General features: G+C 41.0%; 1 protein-coding gene across 3 annotated transcripts in view; it reads left to right on the top strand.

Moving 5' to 3' along the window:
• Nucleotides 1–7,996: 7,996 nt before the first annotated feature.
• dscaml1 (Down syndrome cell adhesion molecule like 1) overlaps nt 7,997–26,506 on the top strand; it is a 117,626-nt gene continuing 99,116 nt past the window's right edge. Inside the window, exons 1-2 of one of the 3 annotated variants that reach the window (XM_081614900.1) lie at nt 7,997–9,328; nt 22,579–22,899. In XM_081614900.1, coding sequence (XP_081471026.1) covers nt 9,286–9,328; nt 22,579–22,899 — 364 coding nt within the window. In that variant the 5' untranslated portion in view covers nt 7,997–9,285. The remainder of the gene's footprint in view (nt 9,329–22,578; nt 22,900–26,506) is intronic. The other 2 variants (XM_008425715.3, XM_008425714.3) reach the window with 2 other exon arrangements.

Here is a 26,506-nt window from a genome sequence, read left to right as displayed (position 1 = left end):
GGAAGCTTGTTAGAAGCTGGACGACGCTTGAGACGGGGTCAGAGGTTCCCTTTCCATCAGGACAACAGCCGGAAACAAGCAATCAGACTTACAAAGGAACAACACATACATCCATCCATCCATTTTCCTGGTGCCCGGGAGGGTTGCTGGTGCCCATCTCCAGCTGGCGTGCCGGGCGAGAGGCGGTGTCACCCTGGACAGGTCGCCAGTCTGTCGCAGGGCAACACAGAGACACACAGGACACACAACCATGCACACACACACTCACACCTAGGGGCAATTTGGAAAGGCCAATTAACCTAACAGTCATGTTTTTGGACTGTGGGAGGAAACCGGAGTACCCGGAGAAAACCCACGCATGCACAGGGAGAACATGAAAACTCCATGCAGAAAGACTGGGGCCGGGAATCGAACCCAGAACCTTCTTGCTGCAAGGCAACAGCTCTACCAACTGCGCCACTGTGCAGCCAACAACACATACAGTAATGCAAAAATGTTATCAATGAAAATAAAAATAAAAAAAATAGAAAAAGAGATGGGTTTTTTTTTTTTTTTCCATTATTCGCTCACTGAAAGATTTATTCCAAAAGATTTTAATCAAGGAAAATCCAAAAGAATGCATTTGGAGCTTGGCTTCTTGGTAGTGAGAAAAAGAAAACACAAGATGGGGCTACTGGACAAGAGAAAAACTGCAGAAACTCTCCAAGGCCGAAAACTGCAAGCTCCTGTTTGAAGACACAGGAAGCTCTGAGGAAAATGACAAGAAAGTGGAAAGTTGTTGAAGGACGGTCAGAGATCTACAGATCTGTTTGTGCAAGTTGGGTTTTTTTTTGTTGTTTGTTTAAAAACATCAGGGTGGAAATGACATGGACAGAGGAACTAATTCTCCGAACAGATGAAGCGTATCAGACAAATGAAGACGGGTCAGGTTTCGTGGTTCCGATGGGGGGAGGAGGGGGGAGGTAGTAATCTTCTGTTGCCGTCGGTCACTAAACAAACACTGGATCGAGCACTTTGCCCTTACATCAGAATCTGCTGAAGCTGATCCATGATAGTGTGGGCCTTGTGTTTTTTCTTTTTTTAATGATGCCTTCATAGCTGACAAAGCATATAAATCATATCAACAGAAAAACCACACCTGATTAATAACCCCAGAGTAAATAAGTCATTACAAGTAGAGACAGGCGCTGTCAAGCGAGTCAGTCCCAAGGACCCTCAGTTCTCCATCCATCTCTGTCCGTCACTCCTCTTTGTTCCCCCAGACTTCATAAAAAAAAAAAAAAGGAAGTTGTAAAAGTTTCTGCTTTGTTGTAAAGTAGGCAGTTTTTCACCAGCAGCATCTCCAGGTCCTATTTCAGCTGTTTGCTTTTTTTCCCATCGGGGTTTCGGTTGAGGTAAGCATGAGGAGCCCCCTGATAACATCGCCTCGGTAGGGGGAAGTTTAGAGAGCAACAGAACCACATATGAACCAAATTATGCTGGACAGGTGTGAGAGAGCTGATCAGATAGAGTTCCCACGAGTCTTTACGGGCTGGCTGCTGTTCAGAGTCCTGCCCAGAAAACTAACAGACTCAGTGGGTTTCCTGCAAAAAGCAAACAGGTGGAGGCATTTAACACTTCTTTACTTAGCATCTTTATGAAACGCTCAAAGACGTACGAGGAACGGCGTTGCCTCGTGAAGCTGTTCATGCTACTCGAGCTTGTTCATGGAGTTTATTTAGGGGTACTGTAGTCGAGAAGGCGAAGCTTGGTTATAGAGGTGTGGGGCTAAAAGCACACAAGCGTGTCTACTTATTTTTTCATGAAATGCTTCAAAGGATCACGTTTCGTCAGCTTCTGCTTTTTCTCGTCTCCTTCTGTCTTGAGTCTGTTTTCCTTTCCTTTTCCTTTCCATTTGTTGTTGACTTATTATGCAACAGACCAGAAAGTCAAAGAGATGAGTGTCCACTGTAGCTTCTTTCTGTTTGTTTGGCCCTTATTTGTACGACTCTTTAGATGATCTGATTACTGCTGTTTCTTTGAATGGCTGCTCAGTTTCAGGTACTGTTGATCTCATTCAGCGATGTGTGTGTGTGTGTGTGTGTGTGTGTGTGTGTGTGTGTGTGTGTGTGTGTGTGTGTGTGTGTACAGTCACGTTGGATGCATTAATTTAAAGGAAACGAGAACAAATGACTTCAACAAATGCAGCCGTTCTCACCTTTTTGAAACTAAGAAATAAGCTAAGAATGGGCTGATGGGTAACGCTTCAAGATGTATTAAACAAATGATACCGCTAGAATGAGAGAAGCTGTTTGAGACGGTTCTTCTTTCAGTGGTTTTTAAATTTTTTTTTTATTTTATCCCTGCTTCATCTTTTTGAGGTTGCGGTTAAGATAAACCCTTTTCCATCTGTCATCTTTCATTCTGTCAGAGAGACTTTAGCGCGTATGAGGCCTATGTTAAGACAATCTACTCTGCTTTCCTAACCCTGCACAAGTCTTTTGTTTCACTGAACAACTAAGTCTCCTGATTTGTTAACTGCTCTCCAAGCTTCTTTGCCTCGTTTCATAATTGCCAATCAAGAGACAGAATGACCTTATTGGTTGTCTGTCCACCAACAATCAAATGTGGCTCAGCAGGAGAATAAGAGTTTTGAACACAGCTAAGCTTGCACCCTTGCAAATTTTTAGTCTGTTTTGGCTCCAAAGTAGATTTGTAGCATGCTTCACAGTTGCTGGTGAAGTTGTGTAAAAAGCCTCAAAATGAATTAATCTTCACTTGTAGTAGCATTGTCTCTGTTAAGTTTGATTGGAGCTGTACATCCTGGATTCTGTATAGCATATTTGGTGGCCATAGAAACAGATAACCGAATACAGTGAGATACGGTTCATCACTTCCAATGAATCGAATGCGGACCCTGAGTTATCCTGCCGCCTCTCACAGCAAGCAAGTTGGCAGTGGAGGTAAAATATATAATTCTCCAAATAAGCTGTTGGAGAACTGGAGCAAAGAGTGGCATTTTGAACAAACCACATCGCCATGACAACAATTAGTTACTATATACTACCTGGTTGTTTAGAATTGATGCCAGAAAAAAATTTGATGGTTTTTACCTGTAAAATAAAAACGGGTCGTTGCTGGATATTTCAGCAGATGATGCAAAACATTTGAAAGAGTCAACACACAAAATCAACCTTCGTCTATGGCTGAATCAAAACCGAGATTAAAATCTTCTAAAAAAACTCTGGGGTGAAAAGGACACAAGAGAGGACTCACAACTCTGGACGATCCACAGAGTTTGTGCAAAGGAACTGTCTGCTCCAACTCTGTGAAATGTTGTAGGAACAAACAAAGCTGTGCTTTTGGTAAAAGTCTTTAAAGCTGTATTGATAATTTTGACACTAGTAATTTTGCTAAAGATTTTTTTTCTTAAATTGGCAAATTAAAGAATACAGTTCTCAAAGACATTTATAGTGTGAGAATTTGCAGCTGCAATTAAAGACCGATTTCTTATTAGATTTTTATTTTTCTGCACAACTTCATCTGGTTTGCCAACAAAATTCTTTCTGTCTTAATATTTGGAGACACGTTTTTATCTTCGGCTCAAAAACGTTCATAAAATCGTTTTTCCATGCATGTCGTGATCACAGGGTCTCTCATATTCCACGCAGACTAGGCTTAAAACAAATTAAAACTATAAATATAGATTTAAAAAACTTCCAAAACAAAGTCTGTTTAAGTTTTTTGAACAGTTTAAGAAACAAATATCTTTAACTAAGGAAATATTTTAAAAAAAACAAACAACAACAACATTGCATGTCAGAAATCTGGCACTGATCTAAAGTTCAAGAAATCTAATTTCAGTCACATAAAACGTTTTCATTAATAGCCAAAAGAGAACTAAGGCAGAATGTGCTGTAATCATGTTATTGATAACATCTTCAGCTGTGGCCACTGGGTGTCACCAGATATCTCTGATCAATATCTCCGCATATGGCAACTAAGGTGTTTAACATATTCAAATTACTAAGATTTGACCATTTTTTCTTTCTACTAAGCGTTGCATGTTTGACCTTATATTATTGAAAATGAACCCTGAAGCCAAAAACTACCCTGAAGTGTCACCTCATTTGGAGTAAGAGCGGCAGATCTCCAGGTTGTCCCAAAGAGGACGCCTCCAGCAGCAGCAGCCATCTTGGAAGTACGGCTATCATCTTGGCATGATGTTTGTGTCGGAAGGTGCTACGTCTGCTTCTGAATCTCTTCGCTCCTGATATTCGTTTTGCTCTCTGTTTTTCACATATGTTTGTATTTTCTCTTTTTTCTTTTTACCTTGCATGTCTCTCGGAGCATGCAGATGGTCTCATTTGCAAATCGGGGAGGAGGGGGGGGGACGAGAAAATATGAAGACATGAATTCTGTCTGAAGGCCCTCCTCCCTCCCCCACCTTCTCTTTGCCCCGCCTTCAACAGAAAATACACCTCCACTGCCCCTCACCCCCAGTCCATAACTATCCTCTTCAGCTCATTTGAATAAATTAACACCCCTCGATGTCCTATGTGCACCCACTGTCACGCGTGTGCAAACGCGACCACGTTCGAGCAAAATGAGTCCCCGACGAGAACAGCCGGAGATGTTCGTCCCGAGCTTCGCCGTCATACATACGCATTCTCAGATGTGCTGAGACACTTTCTGCTACAACTATCACGCATGCTTAGTTGAAGGCAAACACAGGATTGGCTGGTAGCTTCCTGTTAATGTGCTGCTGTGTACGGTGTGTGTGTGTGTGTGTGATTCATTTTAGCCTAATGCAGCATGCAGAGACGGAAAGGCTGGCCCCGCTGAGAAACTCTGAAGTCTACAACAATCTGTGGTCTCCTTTATGTGTTTCTAGAGTGCGTGTTCTGCCTGAAATTGTCCTATTTGTTTAAGGATTCACAAAGTAAGCCATGCGACCAATCAACTGATTCAGTTTGCTCCACCATCATTCCCATGCCGGCACCTCTCTTCGTTCTCGTTTTTGATCTCTGTGACCTTGCGCAGAGCTAAGCAGCAAAGCCACGCACACTTCCCTCCTAATTTTAACCTTGCAGAGGTTTCACTGGGCTTTGGGCAACGCATTAATACTGGACACATTAATGCAAATACGATCCTGGCATGTTTGGCAGTGCCTGAGGGGCGTCTCTGATTGTCCACACATCCAGCCCTTCTGTTTTTCAGTCAACAAACTCTCTTCCTCCCACTTTCCCTATTGCATATCCTGTACATCCTCCTCCCTTATATTTTGAAGAACCCTGGTGCATAACGATGTGGAAAGGGATGGTAGGGAATAGGTGCGGTGGGCCTGTCCTGGACTGCTTGTTCTCACTCTCGGTCTCTGGAGCTCTCCGGGTGCTACTTGCTTTTTCTCTGGCCCGGCTGGCTGGCCGGCCGAGCTCAAACTGTCAGTCCCCATGATGATCACCGGCTGACGTATAGCATAACCTGCTTGGTGCTGTCACACCAACTCGCGTCAGCCCCCGTAACCATCTTGCCACATTGCTTTTAGGAGACAGACCTCGTGCGGTATCGTACAAGGCAGACGGCTGATGCTTCTGTGTGAAGAGCTTTAGAGTGTCGAGTTCTGTCCGATGGCCTGTTTTGTTTCTGGGGCCTGGTGGAAGACCAGGAAGGGAGTGGGGTGGTTTGCAAACAGTCGGATGAAAAGGGTGACACAGACAGGTTACCCAGCACCCGTGATTTACTGACATAAAGGCAAATTCTAACTGGTGATGATTGCAAACCCTCACATGTTGTTGACCATAATCTGATGGAGTTAGTTTGGCTATTTTGGTCACGTTGTTCCATCTGGTGTGTTATTTTTGTGTTCTTAATCACATGTGTTACTTTGACCTGAGTGTCTCAGTTTCCTTCTGCCTAATTAAACTTCATAACAGTTTTTTTTTCTTATTTTTAGCGTTTAAAACATTTGGCCATTAAAGGATTATTAAATATTAACGTATTCTATAATATTATTGATGGAAATTGTGTTTTTTTTGCAACACTTGCTGGAAGCAATGGACTGTGGTTGTCTATTTTATGATGCAGCATTTGTGTTTGCTTAGCTCTGACTATGCACATTGATAGATTTATAATGAAAACAACTGATCAATTTTTAAATATTTTATTATGTTTTTCAGCAGTGCTGCAAAAAACGGAACTAAATAGAGTGATGGGGTATAATTTTCTTATAAATTGGTTGTGAATTTGACAAGATTTTCATTTTTAGACATTTCTGTACTTCAGTCAATGTATCACAATCCAAATAAATAAAAGCATTTAGATTAGGTATAGATTTTGGTTTTAAATTTGCACATAAGTATCACAAAAACCATGGATTTTTTTTGTTTTATGAACATTATCGTGCCATCAGAATGCCAAACCACACCATCTTCTGGAGCTCTTGATGCTCCAGAAGATTTACATCCACACAAGAACTCACTCTCAGCCTCTGTGTATATCACTTTTATTGCACGGTGTTTGTGTATTCCTGTTTTCTTTTTTTTTTTGGCTCAGTGTGTGTGTGTTGGAGAGAAACAGAGACAGATCGCGTGGGTTTGTGGGTTTCCACCTGTTACATAATAAAGAGTGGAGGCAGAATCTGCTTCCTTCCCTGGCACACTACAGCGGCTCCTCAGTGGGAGTGAAAGGGCTCCACAGCTTGCCTCAGCTCCACTAAACGACAAGAAATGCTTTTTGATTATGCCTCTCAAAACATCGCCTTACACTCTAAAACCCGCTGGGTCATTTCTTCAACCCAAATGCTTTGGTTAGTACCATCAGGACAGATGCTGGGGAGTCTTAAGAAAATAAGTTTGTTGGGTTGGAGGAGAGGCTAAAAAGGAGACTCATTATTTTTCACAGACAAACTTTTTTTTGTTGTTTTTTTTACCTTCAGTTGACCTGATTACTCTTCAACCAGCATCTTCCTCAGGATAAAATAAAAATGGGTAAGATTCTTACATTGTAAGGATCATGGCAACAGCATGTTGAAGTAGCTCTGTTGTATTAGTCCTGATTTATTCTTTTTGTAGGCTTTTGTTAATTTCTCTTTTTTTTTTTTTAGTTGAGGCATTGCATATTTGGAAAGTTATTCCCTCCGCTTTTGGATTCTGTGCATCTAAAACCCACTCTTTGGACAGTTGTGAGGCACATCTGTGACAACAAAAGTATCTTTTTTTTTTTTTTACATGGGAGCAGCTGATTAGCGTCTCTACAGTTTAAAGAACACCTGAACTATGACCTCGGATCCCAGAAGAGTTGAAAATGAGACTTTAAGGATGCAGAGTCAGACCAAAGAGCAGAGAGAAGAGAAGGACGTCCAAATAATCTATTCCATCGGGGATATAACTGGTATTCACATTCCCAACTCCAACATCTCTCCACACAGCCAGACAGAGATCTAAAGAGGAGTAGCAAGAGCAAAGGAGGTGGCTCAACAGGACTTGCCAACTTTTTTATCCAGAGATATCCTGCATCAAACACATTTTCAGCCCATTTCCTCTACACACAGGCTCCAAGTTTAAACGGCAACAGATTAACTGCAGTTGCTCAAAAATAGCTTTGATGACAATATGACCCTGGATATGAATCCCAGTTGAGAGTTTCTGTTTGGAACATGCATGCACATTTCTGGGCTCTCTCTGGGCTCACGCCAGCTTATCCACCAAAATTTGAAAAAGATGTACGTTGGGTTAACAGTCCAATCCAAATCGTTTGATACAGTGCTATCTGTCCAGTGTTGCCTTGTTCTTGGTGTGCTGTCCTCTTGCCATGACCACCAGAAATAAACACCAGTCCTGTGTAAGGAGTAGTTGCAGTGGATGACCATTGGTTTTTCTCTCACATATTGTATTTATTATTGACTGTTCTTGTAATTGCACTTGTACGCATTAAATATTTGCCTTTATAACCCTTTGGAGATTTTTTCTTTTTAACTTGGGTTAGAAAAACACCTCCAAGTGGGTTGTGTTTGAAGCCAGCACTTTTTTAGAGTGTAGCCAGGCAGAGAGCTGTTTGGCAGTTTATGTCAAGCAAAGGCTGTTAAATATCAAATGAGTTGTACGTTTGTTATGACAATAAGTGATGTATTCCTGGGAGGTCAGTACGGAGAGCCAGGTTATGTATGGATCACCAGGTGGCGAAGCATGTCCCGGCCTTCAACAGTTAAAAGATGGGTCACACACACTGACCAGGTTACCGGTCCATAGAAATGTCTTACTTGCAAATGTGAAAGAGCGTTTGCATTGTGACCAGGAAACATGCTGGCTACACATTCAAATTTGCGCCATGACGCAGAACTTGCAAAATACTTGGATGCGTCTCTTTTCACACCTGCTATTTAAAGCTGCGTGTCAGGGACGTCCAAGTTCAGCCCTGCTGCCATCACGCAACTTTTAGACGCATCTCTGCTCCAACACACCTGAATCAAATGGCTGCATTCCATCACCAGAAGCTCATACAATGTTAGAGCGACATCTGGGAAATTATAGCCCCTCTCAGTAAAGTTACTGGTTCTATTCTCTTTTTTTCTTCTTCCTTAATTTGGTTCTCGATAACTATTTTCTTAACATTATTATCAGAAGTATAACCTGCGTAAAGGACACGCTGTCTGTAGCCATATGTGGGCAGAGCGCATTCCGACTCTCCGCTTGAAGGAAGCGGACTCTGCAGCATCTTTGCGCTTCCTCTCATCCATCTCACCTGGAACTTTAACATTTCGTGGTGCTTCTTTAGTTTTACTATCACACTCGGGTTCAAGATTGCTTTAAGATTGAGAACGTCAGCCCAAGCAAGCTTAAACTTTCATACAAGAGAGCTTTTTTTTTTATATTATTATTATTTAGTTTGAACTCGGATTTTCCTCAGTTTAGAGTATGAACTCATCAGGTCATTGCGCGTAAAAGTGTTGTCTCCAGAGAGTTTTTTTTTTTTTTTTCCACCCGCACATCTCCACAGTGTGCGTTATCGGTGTATCTCTCCAATACACGGGGCATCATTTGGATAGCGGGGGTGGAGCGAGCAGCAGCCTGTCCCGGTAAGGGGAGGGGAGAACGGGGAGCAGAGGCGGTTCTTTCCTCGGCTCTTCGCTTTTTCGGCGCTGGAGAGTGTTGGGACCAGGGCTGGAGAAGACCGCCGGGGAGCATCAGAGAAAAGATCCAGTCCTGTGCACGGAGCCTTGACTGGCCGAACGCGGCGCCGTGCGCTTTTCTTTTTTTGGGGGGGGACTGCACAACATTCCTGTGAAATATAACTGCTATTAATGGCATGTGGCTTGTAACTTTACTCCTGCTGTATTCTTTGCAAGAAGGTAAGCTGGAGATTTTGAGTGTTTGCCTTGTCTGCATGTTGCCTCTAAAAAAAAAAAAAAAAAAAGATGCTGAAGTTGGCTAGTCGACAGATTTTGGGATTTAACATGCTCCTAAGGACACGCACCAAACTCCAAATCACTGTTAGAAGAAGATAAGAAACTTTTTCTTTTCGTTTTGAAGGTGTTTATTCTCTGATCAGCCATCAATTTATCATAAACTGCTGCTTGGATTGACGTCTGCATGCCCCCGTGGTGATTAATCTGATTAGGCGCAAATAAATTACAAAGAACACTACGAACACAAAAATCAGCAATCACTTTTATTTGTGTGAAGGATTAACAAAAAAAACAACAACAAAAAAACATAAATATATAAAGTTGAACACAAACTGCATCCATATTGCAACCAGTAAAAAAAAAAAGCAGCGGTATTAGCAATTTTGCATGATGAATATGAGAATGTGCCGTGAATATGGAGGCTGTTGAATAGGAGGAGAGGCTGATAGCAATCTGTGCTGATGAAGAGCGCCGATGGTTTGGCTCTGGGGCTGTGTCCTCTGAAAAGTCCGAGTGGATGGAGAAGTTTAAAGCTTTTGCAGATCTTTTCTGTCCAAGCAAGATGTTAGAGAGCGAGTTTGAGTCTCTGTGTGTGTGTTCGTGTGTGTGCGTGTGTGTGTGATGTGGGTGTGTGCGTGTGCGTGTGTGTGTGTGTGTGTGTGTGTGTGTGTGTGTGTGTGTGTGTGTGTGTGTGTGTGTGTGTGTGTGTGTGTGTGTGTGTGTGTGTGTGTGTGTGTGTGTGTGTGTGTGTGTGTGCGTGCGTGCGCGTGAGTGCGCGCGCGCAACCGCAAATTTGTGTGTTGGAAGTACAGAAGGAAAAGAATGGAGTGTCGGGGGTAAAAGCATATTTCCCCGTTTATCTGAGTTTTTTTTTGTTGTTATAGGTGCCAAAAATGGATGTTTCTGAGGATTTTTGCTTAGTTGTTTAATTCCTGCGAAAGCAGAGCAAAAAGGGTCAGTAGATTTTGATGAGATAAAGGAGTTGTTGTTTTTTTTATCAGGTGATGCTTTCCACTTGGATGTTTTTAAATGAGAAAAAGATCCAGCTATAGTTTGGTTTTCCTCTGCTAAAATGTCGGAGTGACTCAGTTGTTATCATCCTTGCTCTAATTATTCATCCACCATTTTCTGTGCCACTACATTGTACTGATTGGCCTTGCTCTGAACACTGCAGATGCAGGATAATTAGTTGTTTTCTCCCCTTTCCTTAAAAAAAGAAACACGAAAAGATTTAAATATTCATGCAAGAATTAGTGGGGAAATAAATATGTATATGGATCTATATCTAGATAAAAATGTATATAAAAAGAAAATCAAAAAGAATCTCAGTTCAGGCTGCTGCCTTGACGAGCGACTTTGAATCTGGATGCTTAAATATAATGAACCATTCTAAAAGTTTATTCATATGAACTATCGTTTGTTTCTGGAGTGTTGCATGTTTGTAGTCGCTGGCCTTGGCACTGCCCTTTGCTGGGGTGCACCTGCGCGGTGGGGGACTTCTGGGCTGTTTTTGTTGTATGTAATTGGATTACAGGGTCTATTTCGATTTTACGCACTGTACATTCCCCTGTCCCGTGACTGAACGAAATGTATCGTGTGTGTGCGTACGCGCGCGCGCGTGTGTGTAGGTCTCCATGTGAATAAATGTGTGTGTGTGTGTGTGTGTTGTGTGTGTGTGTGTGTGTGTGTGTGTGTGTGTGTGTGTGTGTGTGTGTGTGTGTGTGTGTATGTGTTGTGATGGGAGGAGGGTTGGGGGCTGCAAGCAGCCACTGGAGCGGAAAGAGTGCTTGAGATGGGAGAGATGTAGATAACGCAGTGGAAAACAAACTTCAATTTTTTCCGTAGATTTCTCAGAGCCGTGCTCCCCCTGGTTTTGCACGGATCAAACATCTGACCGCTTTTCTCCTTTAAGAATATATTAATTGACGATATTGTCCAATTTTACGGCGAAAGACGAAGGTCTATTATCATACATGCATATGCATTAGTACTGCGTATTTTCCTGGCAGCGCCGCGCCACCCAATATGGCACACTGTCATCTGCTTGCTTCTTGTGTTTTCTTTACGCCAGAATTGAGGGTATCAGAACGAGGTTCAAGATCAGCTGTCTGAGTGAAATATATATTTATTTTCATATATATATGCATTTCCTTTTTCTGCCTGTCACTGATGGCCGTTTGTTGCTTTAGTTTGGCTGCGTATCATCACACACCTGAACCCATGTCTGAGTGCGGAGTGGCGAGGGATGGGTGGACAAATGGATACATGTAGGCATGAGAAAGGAGGAGAGACGCACTCATTCTTCTCTGTCATAATTTGGAAGGCTGCTTGTCATATTAGGGGAAATAAAACTGAGTCATACTCAGTTCAGGGATGTATGGGAATGTTACCCCAGGCCCAATAGGCCGAATCCAGGCCTGATCAAAAGGAAGAGGGCTGAAATAATTACTGCACTCAGTGGAACTGGGAAACAACTGGGAAATCAGGACCTTTGCTTATGTGCGCAGTTTTAAAAGCACCAACTCCAAAAAAAAAAAAAAAAAAACGTTAAAAGAAAACGTCTAGTGCTGATCTGCACCACCTTGTCCTAAACCACCTGCCCTGAGTTGAATGTATCGTGCAATTTAAAAAAAAATAAATAAATAACTTGGTTTATTTAAAAACATTTTTTTTTCATTATTTTTCTTTTGATAACTTCTCATTACAATTTCTTCCAGCCTCCCCAAATTCAATAATAATATTATACTACTAATGACAGATGCTTGTTTAAATGTTTTAATGTGATAAAATTGGTGCAATACCCTTTTAGCATTTATACCAGCAACTGGAGTTTCCAACACAAATGTTGGAAATTGTTAATCCTGCTACTCTCAAACTCTGCAGGGGTGAAAATATAACTACTGTAGTTAAGAACAAGTTTTCTGTACTTAACCGACAGAAAACTTTGTATTTCTTTAAAGGAGTTTACAGACTTTCTTAGCTTGTTTTAAAAACTTTACTCGGTCACATTTGAAATCACAGACAATCAATGAGTAAAAATAAACGCCAGAAAAAAAATGGCATTGATGCTTCTGCTGGGTTAGTAATCAGATCTCATCTTGTTGCATTAATTGGATGATGGAGGCGCTGGGAAAAACTCAGAACGAGGTTCAAGTTAACCTCTGAGAAGTAGAAGAAAACCCGGGACCCATGCATGAAGGGCCAGTGTGAGGAAGGCAGCAGCTTTGTCCTACAGTGTAAGCTCAGCTTGGTTTATGTTCAATATTATGACAGAGTAAATATTCAGAATAATATTACAGAGAAGAGAAGCTTCATAGATGCAGTGAAGGATGCAGAGGGTTTGGTGTAACGGAGACGGATGCTGAGATGATCAGCTGTCTAGAAACCTGAAGACTGACAGAAGATGAGAAATAAATGTATCATTAATAATTACACAAAATTTTACAAAGCCATTCCACAATCCTAGAAGCCAACAAAAACATGAAGACTGATTGAAAGACATATTGCAGTTCTGTTATTTTAGGGGTAAGCTCTGTTTATGAAATGTTTTCAGAAGAAAATCATTGTCTTAATTATCATACGCATTAATTTGCCTTTTCTATGCTACACTATTGTAGGTATTTTTTCTGAACGACTGCTGGTATCGTTGGTATTCAATTATTTTTATTCAGAAATATTTCCTTCTATACAAACGTATGTGAAGAGTAAAGGATTGTTCAAATATATCCATTTAAAGCATCAGGGTAGGACAGTTTAATCTACATAATAATTTAGTCTGTGAAAAATTGGAAAAATTTCCACATATTGTCCATAACACAGTTTATGTATCATACTATAGCAATTAAATTTTTCCTGAAAGAAAGCAGGTAAAAAAAATATGCAGCTAATTAAATACTATATATACAGTGGCTTGCAAAAGCATTCACACCCCTTGAATTTTTCCATATTTTATCACATTACAATCACAAACATAAAATATATTTCTATGGAATTTAATGTGAAAGACCAACACAGAGGTATTCAATTATGAAGTAGAAAGAAAATTAATTATACGGCATTTGAAATATTTTATACAAACAAAAAACTGAAAAGTGCGGATTGTAACAGTTTTCAGCCACCTATGAGTCTATATACTTTGTGGAACATTCTTTTGCTACAATTCCAGCTGCAAGTGTTTAAGGGTTTCTCTCTACTGGATTTGCACATCTAGGGACTGAAATTTTTACTTATTCTTCTTTGCCAAACAGCTCAAGCTCAGACAGATCAGATGGAGGGCATCGGTGAGCAGCAGTTTTCAGATCTTGCCACAGATTCTTGATTGGGTTTTAGCTCTGGACTTTGACTGGGCCAGTCTAACACCTGAATATGTTTTGTTTTAAACCATTCACCTGTAGCTCTGGCTTCATGTTTAGGGTCTTTGTCCTGCTGGAAGGTGAACCCAGTCTCAAGTCTTTTAATCTTGAGTCTGGGTTCGTCCACAGACTCGAACAGGTTTTCTTCCTACACTGCCCTGTATTTGGCTCCAGCCATCTTTAGCTCTGACCAGCATAAAGTTGCCACCACCATATTTGACAGTGGAGATGGGGATGATGTTGAGCATATGCATAATACCCCCCCCCCAATACCTGTTTCAGTTCTCCACCACACATACCGTTTTGCATTTTGGCCTAAAAGTTTAATTTTGGTTTCCTCTGACCAAATCACCTTCTTTGACATGTTTGCTTTGGCTTCTGGCAAACTGCAAACAGGGCTTCTTATGGTTTTTTTAATTTTTTTATTTTTTTATTCAATAACCATTCATCAATTCTTCCATAAATACTACATTTGTTGAGTGCGTGACTAATAGTTGACCTGTGGACAGACTCCCCTTGTGGACCTCTGCATTTCGTCCAGCGTCATCTTGGGCCTCTTGGTTGTATCTCTGATCAGCGCTCTCTCCTTGTATGTTTAGGTCAACAGTCTTGTCTTGATGCGTTCACAGTTGTGTCATCTTCTTTCCATTTCTCGATGATGGATTGAACAGTGAGATTTTAAAGCCTACTGTACATTGCTTTAAACTTCTCAACTTTATTCCTGACCTGTCTTGTCCCCAAAATGAACTTTGCCGTTTATTTGGAGATCTGTGCAGCTTGGCAAATTTGCAGAACTTTTATGAGTCCGACACGTATGTTACATACAAATAAAATACAACCGTTTCAAAACCGTGCACAGTAAAAATGGAAGCTCATCTAACCAGTCTTCTGTGAAAATGCTTCACAATATATGAGTAAGTCTTATCTTTTATGCATAATTTCCTCCAAAGTCAGATTTGACTGAAGCGCATTGTGTCTATGCTTTTACAACTCCGCAGAATAACCTCTGCACATCACTTTAAAGTTAGGTTGCTATCATCATTGTGCTCAGACAAGCAGTTTGTTTCTTTATTGTGGAGTGCTTGGTAGATGAATGCAGCACAAAAGCGAGGAGGAAAAAAAAAGTCACTCTGCCTCACATTCTGTCTGAACATTTTGTTTATTTTGAACATGCTCACTTCGTTGGCCAGTTGGTGTGATGTACTGTTTCTAAGGCAAACCATTCAGGCAAATCCACTTCTTATCAGAGCGAGAAAAATATCAACAACATTGAAATGGCAGTTTGTAAAATGAACCTAAACCCCAGAAGTGTGTTCACAAAAAAACTGGAGGGACAATGTTGCATTGCGCTTACTCTAACAAAAACACAAGCACACTGATATCCGTGGTTTAGCCTAAGAGTCTTAATTGGAGATGTCATGCAGTCTAATTAAATGTTCACTGCATGCTAAAGGTTTTTTTTTAAGTCTGGCCAGCAGTGGATGTTGTGATTTCAGGGATTTTTACTACCCCAATGAAAGGCAGCGACGATCTTAAATGGAACAGGTAAATGTGACTGGTCATAACAAAACCAGGAAATACATCTTTTGGGTTATTTACAGATGTTGAAAATGTGAATGCTAGGCTTTCTATTGATGTCAAACACATGGAAATAAAATTAAAAAAAAGAAATTAAGATATGGCTGCTGAATGTTGACACTGTGGAAACCAGATAATTGAAAAAACAGCAGAAGAATTGTCCCCAAACCTGATCAGCTACCTGAGAGTGTTAACAAAGGGTTATCTTCGCAAAAGTGCTGCGACAAGAGGTCTGATTTTCCAGGTTGTACAGAAATGTCTGCAGGGCAGAGATGAGGGATTCAGATTGACGATGGTGGCGATGCACAGTGCAGAGGTATGACGGTCATGGGGAAGCTGCAATCTCTTGGATGACTGACAGGAGGGCTTCTTCAAAGTCCAAGGATGGAATCTAGAGCTGAGGGCGACCTCGGTCCCGAAAGCCGAGGAGACGTCTTCCCAAAACTTGGAGACAATTTGAGGGCTCCTGTCAGAAAGGACCTGTGAGGGCAAAAGACATATTTAACCAGTTGCTGAGCGGTTTCTAGTGAGGTAGGAAGTTTCTTCAGAGGGATGGAGCGGCAGAATTTTGAGAAGTGGTCCACAATGGCTAGAATGATGGAATGCGGGATGACAGGCGATCAGGAACAGACAAAGGTTGCAAAAGCCCCTGGGTGGAGCTTAGGTGTTCAGGACGTGGGAACATATGTGACAAGCCTGAACATACTCTTTTACATCCCTGTGTAGAGACAGCAACCAAAGATAGTGCTGGATGAGAGAAATGATACATCCCACACCAGGACGGCATGTGGACCTTCTTGTGAACTGAAGTCCAGTTAGGGAAACCGCTACTAGGATTGGGTTCAGTACTTTCTACACAAGAGGTGGCAGAAGGGCGTAAAAGGTTGGATCTTTACCAGAGGATAATTGTCTGGAGGGAGCATCAGGTTTGGTATTCTCTGAGCACTGATGGCAGGATGATTAAAGTGAGAGAAAAAGATTGACTATCTGGTTTGGCAAGGGTTCAAGGGCTTGACTTCCTGAAGGTAAGAGATGTTATTATGGTCAGTACAGAAAATGATAAGGTGTTCAGCTCCCTACCAACCGGTGATGCCATTCTTGGACAGAACCGAAGGGAACATTGTAAGAAGAACCCAACTAAGCAGGTGTAGACGATGGATGGATGGAGAAATTTATCCATTTGCATTGTCCTTTGTGATCTTGCGCTGATGTACTTTGATGGCAGAGACCAAAACTTTTATAGCGTTCTGTTTTCTCCTCACTAACATCCTTGCATGTTGCATATGCTCAATACCTGCCCCAATAAACCTAAAGCTAAAGCTGTGCAGTCCACATTTGTTTAACTGTTTATATGACATTAATGCAAATGAATAGAGTATGTAAACTTCAAAGTTGAAACGCAGCTGCATAGTTTAGCACGTCCAAAATCTACTTGCAGATACGTTCCTATGAATTGAACCATCTTTCTGTGACTTTGGGACTGAAGGAAAAAGAAGAGTTGGAAAGACAAAGTGAGAGATTTATTGCCCCCTTTTTCTATCCACATGATTGTTATGGTGTGAATTCCAGTCTGCGTGTGTGTGTGTATGTGTGTGTGTGTGTGTGTGTGTGTGTTCCTGAATGAATCTAGATGAGACACAAAAAGCTGCATTATGCATAGAGGTTCACCATAGGCAATATCCTTGCCTCTACAGCATACATATTCATACTCCATTTTCATATCCACAGCAAAAACAAGTGGAGAAGTGTGAATGTCTTGGGGTGCATTGCTAAGACATGTTTTAGTAAAAAAAATAAAAATAAATTGCACCAAAACAAGAAATGCATAATGGTTAATGGTTCGCCTCACAGAATGCATCCTTCTTCGTGTTTCAAAAAGAACAAGTTCAATCTTCTTCGCTGCAATCCAGTGGTCTTAAACTCCAGTCCTCAGTGGCTGGTGTCCTGCAACTTTTAGACACATCTCTGCTGCAGCACACCTGGCCCCAATCTTAGCTGATTAGCATAGCTCTATAGAGCTGTGTCTGCATGCTGGTGAGGCAGTCTAAGCTTAATTCAAGTGTTTAAACTTGAAGGGAAACATCTTAAAATTTAGTTCTGGGGTGTGACTATAGGGACTCTCGCATCCCCAAAATCCTCCCTTCATCTTCAGACTTCAAGCCGAAAAAAGTTATTAGCTGTTCCAAGAGGAAAAATAGAAAAAAGCAATCCCAAAGTATGATGCTGCGCCTGATGCGTTTCACTGTAGGGATGGTGTCTCTTGTTTGAGTCTTGTTTGGCTTTGTGTGTTTGGGTTGTTCATTAAAAAAAACCAGTACAACAAAACCAGAACTTTCCAGAAGGCGTTGTTTTTGTTTATCTTTTAGCTTAACTATACAGGATACAAGGCTTACTAAATCTTTAAAATTGTCCAATATGACTTCATGCTTTACATCAGAAACATCCAAATTTGTATTTACCAAACAGAGCAGCTCTTGTCTTTTTCTGACAGGCGACGGTGTGTGATTTGATGGCCAGAGGGAAAGTGTTAAATCCACATAATATTTCCTGTTTAACTCATCCACATTGTAATCACACCGCTGTAGGAAACCGATGTCCGACTTTCCTGGTTTTCGTGTGTGTGTGAGTTGTTCTACAGCTGACTTAGAGATCAGGAGTGCATTATTCCTGACAGGATATGGGTGGCTGGTCAGGAGGGGAGAGGAGGAGGCTCTCAGGTACAAAGGTGCTCAGAAGCAACTGAGAGAGTGAATGTGTGTATGTTTCTTTCTGTGTGAGGTGATGTCAAAGGGATAGAGAGGTTATTGTTAAATCACTGGCTCAGTTTTGATGTCAAACTCAGCCAACAGCAAAGGCAGGGGAGTACAAAGAGAAAAAGAGAGAGCGAGGGAAAAAAAAGACATGCAATCGCTGCTCGGATGCACGCGGATGGGCCTGTGGATGTATGCGTGCACGAGCACAGTAAAGATGACGAGCAGATAGTGAGACAACGTTGTAGGAGCTACTCTCTTCAAAAATAGGAATTTAGGTCAAGTTCAATCCGTCGGTGCTGTTTGATTCGGCGTCAATCATTTTCAAAGGTTGTGAGGGAAACCGATCTGCACTTTCAGCACCATGGAGAGCGCCACAATGTGCTGCTGAGCAACGCTCTAATGAGGGACGCTAACGTGAGCAAACAAGGAGGAAACCACTAAAAGACGATGTCGGTGACATGGTCTTCCTTCTTCCTGTGGTCAGTTTTAGCTTCCAAAATAACATATTTATGCGATATGATAAAAACAAAGCAAAGAGAAACTAAATTGACGGAGTGCTCCAGTGTATGGATCAGCAAATTTTAAAGCCGAAAAATATTCCTTTATACAAAGCTGCATAGAGGGGCCTATTTATTGTAGTAGAAAATGTATTATTTCTGGTCCAGTTATGTCATACAAAACCAAAACTGTTTTGGTGGATTTTTTTTTTTCTTTTTCCATCTAAAATGTTTATGTTTATATTTTGTATTGCTTGATTTTCTCCAAATGATTCTGATTGGAAAATGAAGGGAACAGGCAGAACATTTAACAACGACTAACAACAGCACTATCACTCACTTTTTCGTTTTGTTCTCCAATCCGAAGAGAACCTAAATTCGTGGCCTCTTTCTGCAGTTGTCAACTACTATTAACAATGACGGAGACGATCAGTAAAAAAAATTCAAGATTAAGAGCAATTCAACGCCGTCTTTAAACCTCGGTTGATGAACGAGCCCCTTTATTCTCTGAGGATGTAGAAAATTGAAAAGATTGGATTGAATAAATCCAGGCATTGTTGATACAATCCAGGGGAGAGAAAAAAAAAAGGAATTAATTAAGTATCAATGTCTGAGATAAAAATTCTCTGGCTTGGGGCATCACATCTCCCCCTGGCCTGCAGCCAAGCTGAGCTCAGCACTTCCTCATGATCCTCAGTTCCCCCCCCCCTCTTCCCTTCCCCTCCCTAATCCCAGCCAAACATACACAGAAACAGAGATTTTCATGGATGTCTTAATACCCCACTTTAGTTTGAATAAGGGTGTTTTGAGAGGGGGAGGATGTTATGAAAGCGTATCTGCTAGCCGTGCTCAATCTGTGCCACGGTAGCATTGTTTTACAGTGAGCCATGTGTGGTTTCCAGTTCCTCAGCTCAGACAGCAACAGAGAGGGTTCCTCCTGCAGCTGAGGCCTGGAAAATCACAAACAAGAACTTCTCTAGCTTAGAGCACATAATCAGAAAAAAAAAATAGATTGAAGTTGTGATATATTTTTGTCCTACTCAGAGTTGGGTGGATGCAGCTTATTACGTTACTGATGGTTGGATGATGCATATGGAATTGGACAATTTGCAGCAATTTGCAGTAGTTTGGAACATGGAGGAAGTTGTTTGGGTTAATGTGAAATTGATGAACATACAGCTCTGGAAAATATTAAGAGATGGCTGCAAAATGAGCTGTTGTCTGATTTTACTCTTTATAGGTTTATGTTTGAGTGAAATGAACATTGTTCTTTTTATTCTGTGAACTACTCACAACATGTTTCTGAAATCCCAAATAGTATTTATTTGCAGAAAAGGACCAAAATCACGAAAAAGATGCAGTTCTTTCAGACCTCAAATGATGCAAAGAAAACAAGTTTATATTCATTTAGAGCAGTGATTCTTAACCTTTTTTGAGGTACCGAACCCACCAGTTTCATATGCGCATTCACTGAACCCTTCTGTAGCGATAAATAAAATATGATTTCACCCCCCAAATTCAAGACATAGGGGTGACCCAACTAGAGTCTAGTTGGGTCACCCCATGATCAGTAAGTCTTCTTAAAAGGTAGAGTCTCTGAGAACAGTTCTTCAAAATATAGTCAGTGTTTTCAGCAAAGTTGAGCTGACTGTCCAGGAACGACCGAAATTTGCACAGTTTCGACCTGTGGAACCACTTTAAGGTCTCGTTTAGATCATTTAATTAGCTCTACATTCTTAAGAGAATTAAAAATTAATAATAAATAATAAAGACTTTGCGGTATTCTGATTTAGTAATGTAATTATATTAGATGTGTTACCACCCCCGCGCCACTAGAGGCAGTACCAACCCCGAAAAGGGGTTGGTCTAAGGAGCAGATTTAGAAGTACACCGAAACAGTGAGTTTTGCTGAAGTAATTAAAGACACAAGTTCAAATGCATGCTGAGTGGAGCTCCTTCAATCAGGGCTCCTCCGCAGCTCTGATTGGCTAAGCAATGTAACGTGATCCTCTGCAGCAAGTGATGGCAAAGCGGGGCGTCATCACGACTTTACACAAGTGTGTAAAGTGTGTAAAGTCCGCGGCAGAGGCTCCGCCGAGCCCCTGAGACCGACTCATCGAACCCCTGAGACCGACTCATCGAACCCCTGAGACCGACTCATCGAACCCCTGAGACCGACTCATCGAACCCCTGAGACCGACTCATCGAACCCCTGGGGTTCGATCGAACCCAGGTTAAGAACCACTGATTTAGAAACAACAATGCTAATGTTTTAACTCAAAGAGTTCAGAAATCAATATTTGATGGAATAATCATGAGGTTTTCAATCAGGTTCTGTGCAGTGGGCTCTTTTTTTACAGAGCTGAATACACAGTGGTTTGCATACTGTAGAGATGCAAGTTATCGAAGTTAAGCTAAAACTGATTGATCTCATTGAGTGACGAAATATTCATAAGCGGACATTTTCTTAAAACCCAGTTTTCTCTTGTCTTTCTATAAGTTGAAATGCCATTTTTTTTAATAATATGCTAATTTATTTTATTTTATTTTTTAAAAAGAAGCACATCATTATATTTGAACAATTTTCTGTGCCAGCTGTATTGAACGCTGACTGAATATACAAAACATTTTCTCACACATTATTAAACGTCAACATAATCCTTAAAAATAAAAAGAACGGGAATTTTTGGGGGTTCCTGATAAAAAAAAAAATAAAGAGAATAAAACACTTAATCCCCCATGAACAGAGAGATGTAGAACTACCACTGAAACGCAGGATGACATTTAATTTCGAAGTTGCTAAAATTTTCAATTCTGCTATCCCTCAAAATCAACCATGTTTTTTTTTTTTTTTTTTGGCATTATGTCTTTTTCTGTCATGTTACAATTTTTTTCATGAAACTCTTTGAGGGCAGCTGAATGAGCACTATTCAGGTGACAAATTAAGGCGCTTGACAAGTTTGTCTTTGTATGTTTTAAACAAATAAACAAGAAGGTAATTTAAACATATCTGAGAAAAGGACAGATGGTTTTCTGATCATTTTGATTGCACAAATCAAAAAAAAGTCAAGCTTACCTTAGGAAGACATGAAATGCAAAAAAGACTAACTTTTGAGTAAATGATTGATTTTTATTTCACATAGAAATAAATTTAGTCAAAAACCAAGCAAGGAAGACAAAACAAGGGCCCATAAACAACTAGGTGGAGGTAGAAAGCATATTCTGACTTCCTCTATTTTACAATATATGATACACTAACTACAAATATGTTATAATTTACATATTTAAAACAATTCAGTTTTCATCAACTGCTGTCAAAGCACTTCTTTTTTTTTTGCAACATTTGGGATTGTTAAAGGCTGTGATTACATTAGTTGCAATTAGATTCTTCCTCCATCGTCAATGGAGTCATACTCGTTACAAGTATGACTCCATAGGTATTGTGCAGCTCTAGTTAGAAATGTTTCTTATTTTTACTCATTTAGCCTTAGACTATGTCTTTGAACTTCAAATGTAAGAGGCTGCCTCACATTGCCTTGACTAAAAGTTGTATTTCTTAATTTGCAACCAATTTGCTGTTGTTCTCTACTTTATTTCTTCTTTTTTTTTTTTTTACACTTTGTGGACTTTTTTTTCACGACTTTACTTGCTATTATAACAAGAATAAAGCCACTTACTGTTTTACTGAATTCTCTTAGGCATCTCTTGTCAACAGACTCCAAGGTTGCTGAGCGTTTTCTTTAAAGTTGTGAAACCGGATTGAGTCAATTGCGAGATGTTGTTGAGGTGGAAGCTCCATAAAGAATTCAAAGTCCTGAGGAGTTAAATGTTCTGTTAGAATGAACTAGAATTATTATCTTTCCTAGTTTGCAGATGGCCTAAATTACCCAATTTTACATCCTGCAGGTTTATCTTGCTGTTTTAAAGAATGAGCTGTGGTTGTCTTGTTTCGTACTTGTTTGGTACGTGATGTCGCCTCTAACGGGTTCTCCCCGTCTCTGTCACCCCAACAGCCAACAGTGAGGATGTTGTCTCTACTCGGCTGTACTTTGTGAACGCCTCCCTGCAGCGAGTGACCTTCTCCAGCTCGGTGGGGGTGTCCCTGCCCTGCCCCGCGGGCGGCGCCCCCCATGCCGTCCTGCGCTGGTACCTGGCTGCCGGAGACGACATTTACGACGTGCCCCACATACGCCACGTGCATGCCAACGGCACCCTCCAGCTCTACCCTTTCTCTCCCTCTGCCTACAACAGCATCATCCATGACAACGAGTACTTCTGTACCGCCGAGAATCAAGCGGGCAAGATCCGAAGCCCCAGCATCCACGTTAAAGCAGGTGAGGCTAAAGCAAGTGAAGTAAATGATCTGACATTTTTGTGCGTGCAGACAAATTTGGCAAGTTGAAAAGCTATTTATTTATTTATTTGTTTTTTTACAATCTCATTTCACCAAGTGAAATAGGTTAATTACACGAAGACAGAAGTTTTCAATCATTCGTTTGTGTCAATAATGATGATTTTCTGCCTTGTTATTAAAATTTAACATAATATATCAAATAAAAATGAAAACTTTTTAATACACAGATGATGACTTGATTAAAAATGTTTAATACTTGCTTTAAGATTTTTCTCTTTTAGGTTTTTATTTCAATGGAAATAATCTTGACAAAAAACCAGCTTTTATTTGACTCCGCCTCTAGATAAGGTAAATCTAGGTGTATGCGCTCATCATAGAAAATCAGAGGGATCATAAATAAATCTCGCAAAGCTCACCCAACTTCAGCAAATAAAGTTTTACAGTCACTTTGACTCCACAACAGCAAATGGACATCATAAACATGCCAACAACACGTTTGGGAGTCAGGAAAAAAAAAAATTTTTCTGTCCTACCGACCTGGTGACCTGTCGAGGGGCGTAACCCGCCTCTCAGAGCCAGAGATGAGCATGAGCAACATCCCGTACGGTTCTGGGTTTAGCTCAGATGTGCACCACGCACTTATCTCGTTTTGCCTCAGTTGGGCGCGCAGCATAAAAAGTTTCTGAAAAGCCAAGAGATTTTGACTGAGAATAAGCTGGCCTCTACCAGAAAACTGAAAGTGGGTCATCACCAGGGCTTTCAACAGGATGATGATGATGCTGACACAAAACATTTGATTAAATCTACACACAGAAATAGTTCACCAGAAAAAAAAAAAAAAAAAAAAGCTGTCTTCTATGGCGGTTCCTAGATTCCTCTATCTTTATTACTCTCCAACAATGTGAAGAAAAATCTAAGCATCTGTCACAATGGCCAATAAAACAAACTTTGGAAGTAAAATTAAAGCTGTACATTGTCATTCTGGGCAGGCCAGTGGGTTATCAGCCAAAGTTAGGTGTGGTTCTCCACAGCAAGCTCGGTAACACCCTTGTTTGGCTTGGTAATCTCATTATGATTGACATGAAGAGGCCCTAAAAGCTTGGACTGTAAACATTCAACCCCCACTTTAGAGCTGAGGTTTCAGTCGCAAATGGGTTGGACACCGTGTTTACCCAGCATCTCTTAAATTTACCATTTAGGCCGGATTTTCTAACATGAAACGCATCATTTGTCATAATTTAGTCACATTTCCTGCCTCAACAGGAGACAAACAGGGGGTGATTTATGCCTAATAAAAATATGATATTTTGTGTCGCTACACAGAGTTCTAACATAATAAAGAAAACAGATCTGCAATGCTTTTGCCGGAGTTCACAGTTTTTTAATCTAATTTATTCAATCTGACCGTAACGGGCAGACAAGTTAAAGCAGGCGCTACATAAAGCTCACTTAACTTTAAAATTTTCATGAAACGTTTTATGGGTAAAGCACCATCAATCTGGATGAATCTTCAAAATTTTGTGTGTGTTTTCTTTTTCCCACGGTCACAAACTCTAAGTCGGTTTATTTGGACTCCAATGTCTCGGTGCCGTCCTCTTTGTATTATCAGATGATGAGTTCAATGGTACTCTGAAAGACTTAAAAAAAAAAAAGCTTTAGATATTTTTCATAACCTGAACATGTTGTGAACCTTTCTATAACTTTACCCCTGACCTGTATGAAAGGTGACAATCTGGGAAAAGCTCAATGTGTTTGATTTCATGCAGGTACCTTCCACAAAAATAAAAAAGGAGATAGATTTTCTAAACATTACATTGATTTCAAAAAAATTGAAAAGAAATGATCTCACCTTTTTTGGGGGTTTTCCCCCCCCAACCCATAAAGTAATTTTAAGCTCTTTTCAAAGCGGCTATCTTGGTCCAATATCTGTTCAAGTGTTCTGAAACGCCTATGAATTTGTTACGTTCTTTAGAGGACAGACCCACAACCACACAAACATTTGGCTCAGTGACCCGTCTGCGCTCCCTGCCAAGGTCAGAGCTGGAGGGAAGTGATGAACACGCTGATTGAAGGCATTATTGCTCATCTTCACAAACGCACACAGATACAGTCAAAAACCCCAGACACATGCATGGTTAATATAATGCATATAGGTGTACATACAACAGATTTATACATTTATATTCACGCCCCTTTGAACTCACACAGACAACAAGCAGACTCCCATCCACTCCAGCTTGTGTGCAGCTCATGCCAGCAAGCTAGTCTCCCAGTCTCTCCATCTGTCCATGGACTGGAAAGTCCCAAAACTACACACACAAACAAGCACACAAACACACAGACTGTTTTTCTATCTTCAAAAGGACTTTACATTGACTTCCATTAATTTTTTTTTACTCACTTCCACAGCCTAACCCTGACCCTTACCCTGAACTTAACCATTACCAGTAGATGCTTAACCCTAACGTTTACCTAAACTCAATTCATACCTCAGTCCTAAACCTAACCCACTAACCCTAAAACAGCACTTCTTCTTATGGGGGCAAAGCTTTGGGCCCCATAAGGTAAAGTGCGTTCTCACAAAGTAGTATTTGTTAGGAAAAAGTGGTCCTTACAAGGTGCTAAATGCTAAAACACACACACACACACACTCACTGAGCCAGTCACTGCACAATTTTTGGGTGCCAGGTTGTTTGGCAGAAAAGATGAGCCACAGACGTATAAAGACGTGAAAAGAAAGATGAAAAGAAGTGGATTTTTGGGTCACAGTGAAAGCTACACATGTAGCATTGTTGAATTTGTTCTTTGCGGCCACCTAAAGAGGCAGCCGTCAGCTCCCCGCCTCACTCCTGCATGCACAGGTAGAATGTATTTCTTAAAGCGGATCTGAAATCTCCTCCTCACACAAACACACCCATATGGCCTGCGTGGTCCCCAGAGGATGAGAGTCCCTCCAGCGTCAGAGTGACCTTCCAGATAGCCTCAGTGTTGAAGTGACCTTCCTTTCCAAATAATTACAACAATTAATCAATTAAATGCTGAGGCAACCACAACTCTACAGCTCCGTAGCCAGGCTCATGTGCATGTGTGCGCACCTCATTACCTCTGGAGCCTAACGCAGCACAAAGGCACGCCTTCGCTCCCTCTCCCACGCGCACGTGCGTGCCCGTGGAAAACCCTCTGTCTGCGGTTGCCACGGGCAACCCAGGCGTGAGCGCCGGGGTGTGGCGTACCCCCGTCTCAGGTGGTGCACGAGAATGATGACAGCTGACAAGTCGCAGTGAGACACCCTCCACAAAAATCTGCCCCACCCCCTCCTCGCCATCCATACGCTTTTCCTCCTCCGTCGCCTTTCCGTCTCTGTTTTGTCCTCTTTTATTCCTTCTCTCCCATGCATGCTCCAAGTAGTCCAATGATAACATGATCACCAGTCTGAATGCCTCCACTTTTACAGAAGACAAACTGAATTTAGTTCAGCACTCATTTTAGTTGTTTTTTAAAAATTATTATTATTTTGTAACAAAAAAAAGCTTTGATAAAGAGAGAGTATGCTGCCTTGTAACTCTAGGGACTCAAGTGTCAAAAAA

This window comes from Poecilia reticulata, chromosome 13, assembly GCF_904066995.2.
Source record: "Poecilia reticulata chromosome 13, P_reticulata-male-v2, whole genome shotgun sequence".
NCBI lineage: Eukaryota > Metazoa > Chordata > Actinopteri > Cyprinodontiformes > Poeciliidae > Poecilia > Poecilia reticulata.
This window is presented reverse-complemented; position numbering and strand designations above follow the sequence as displayed.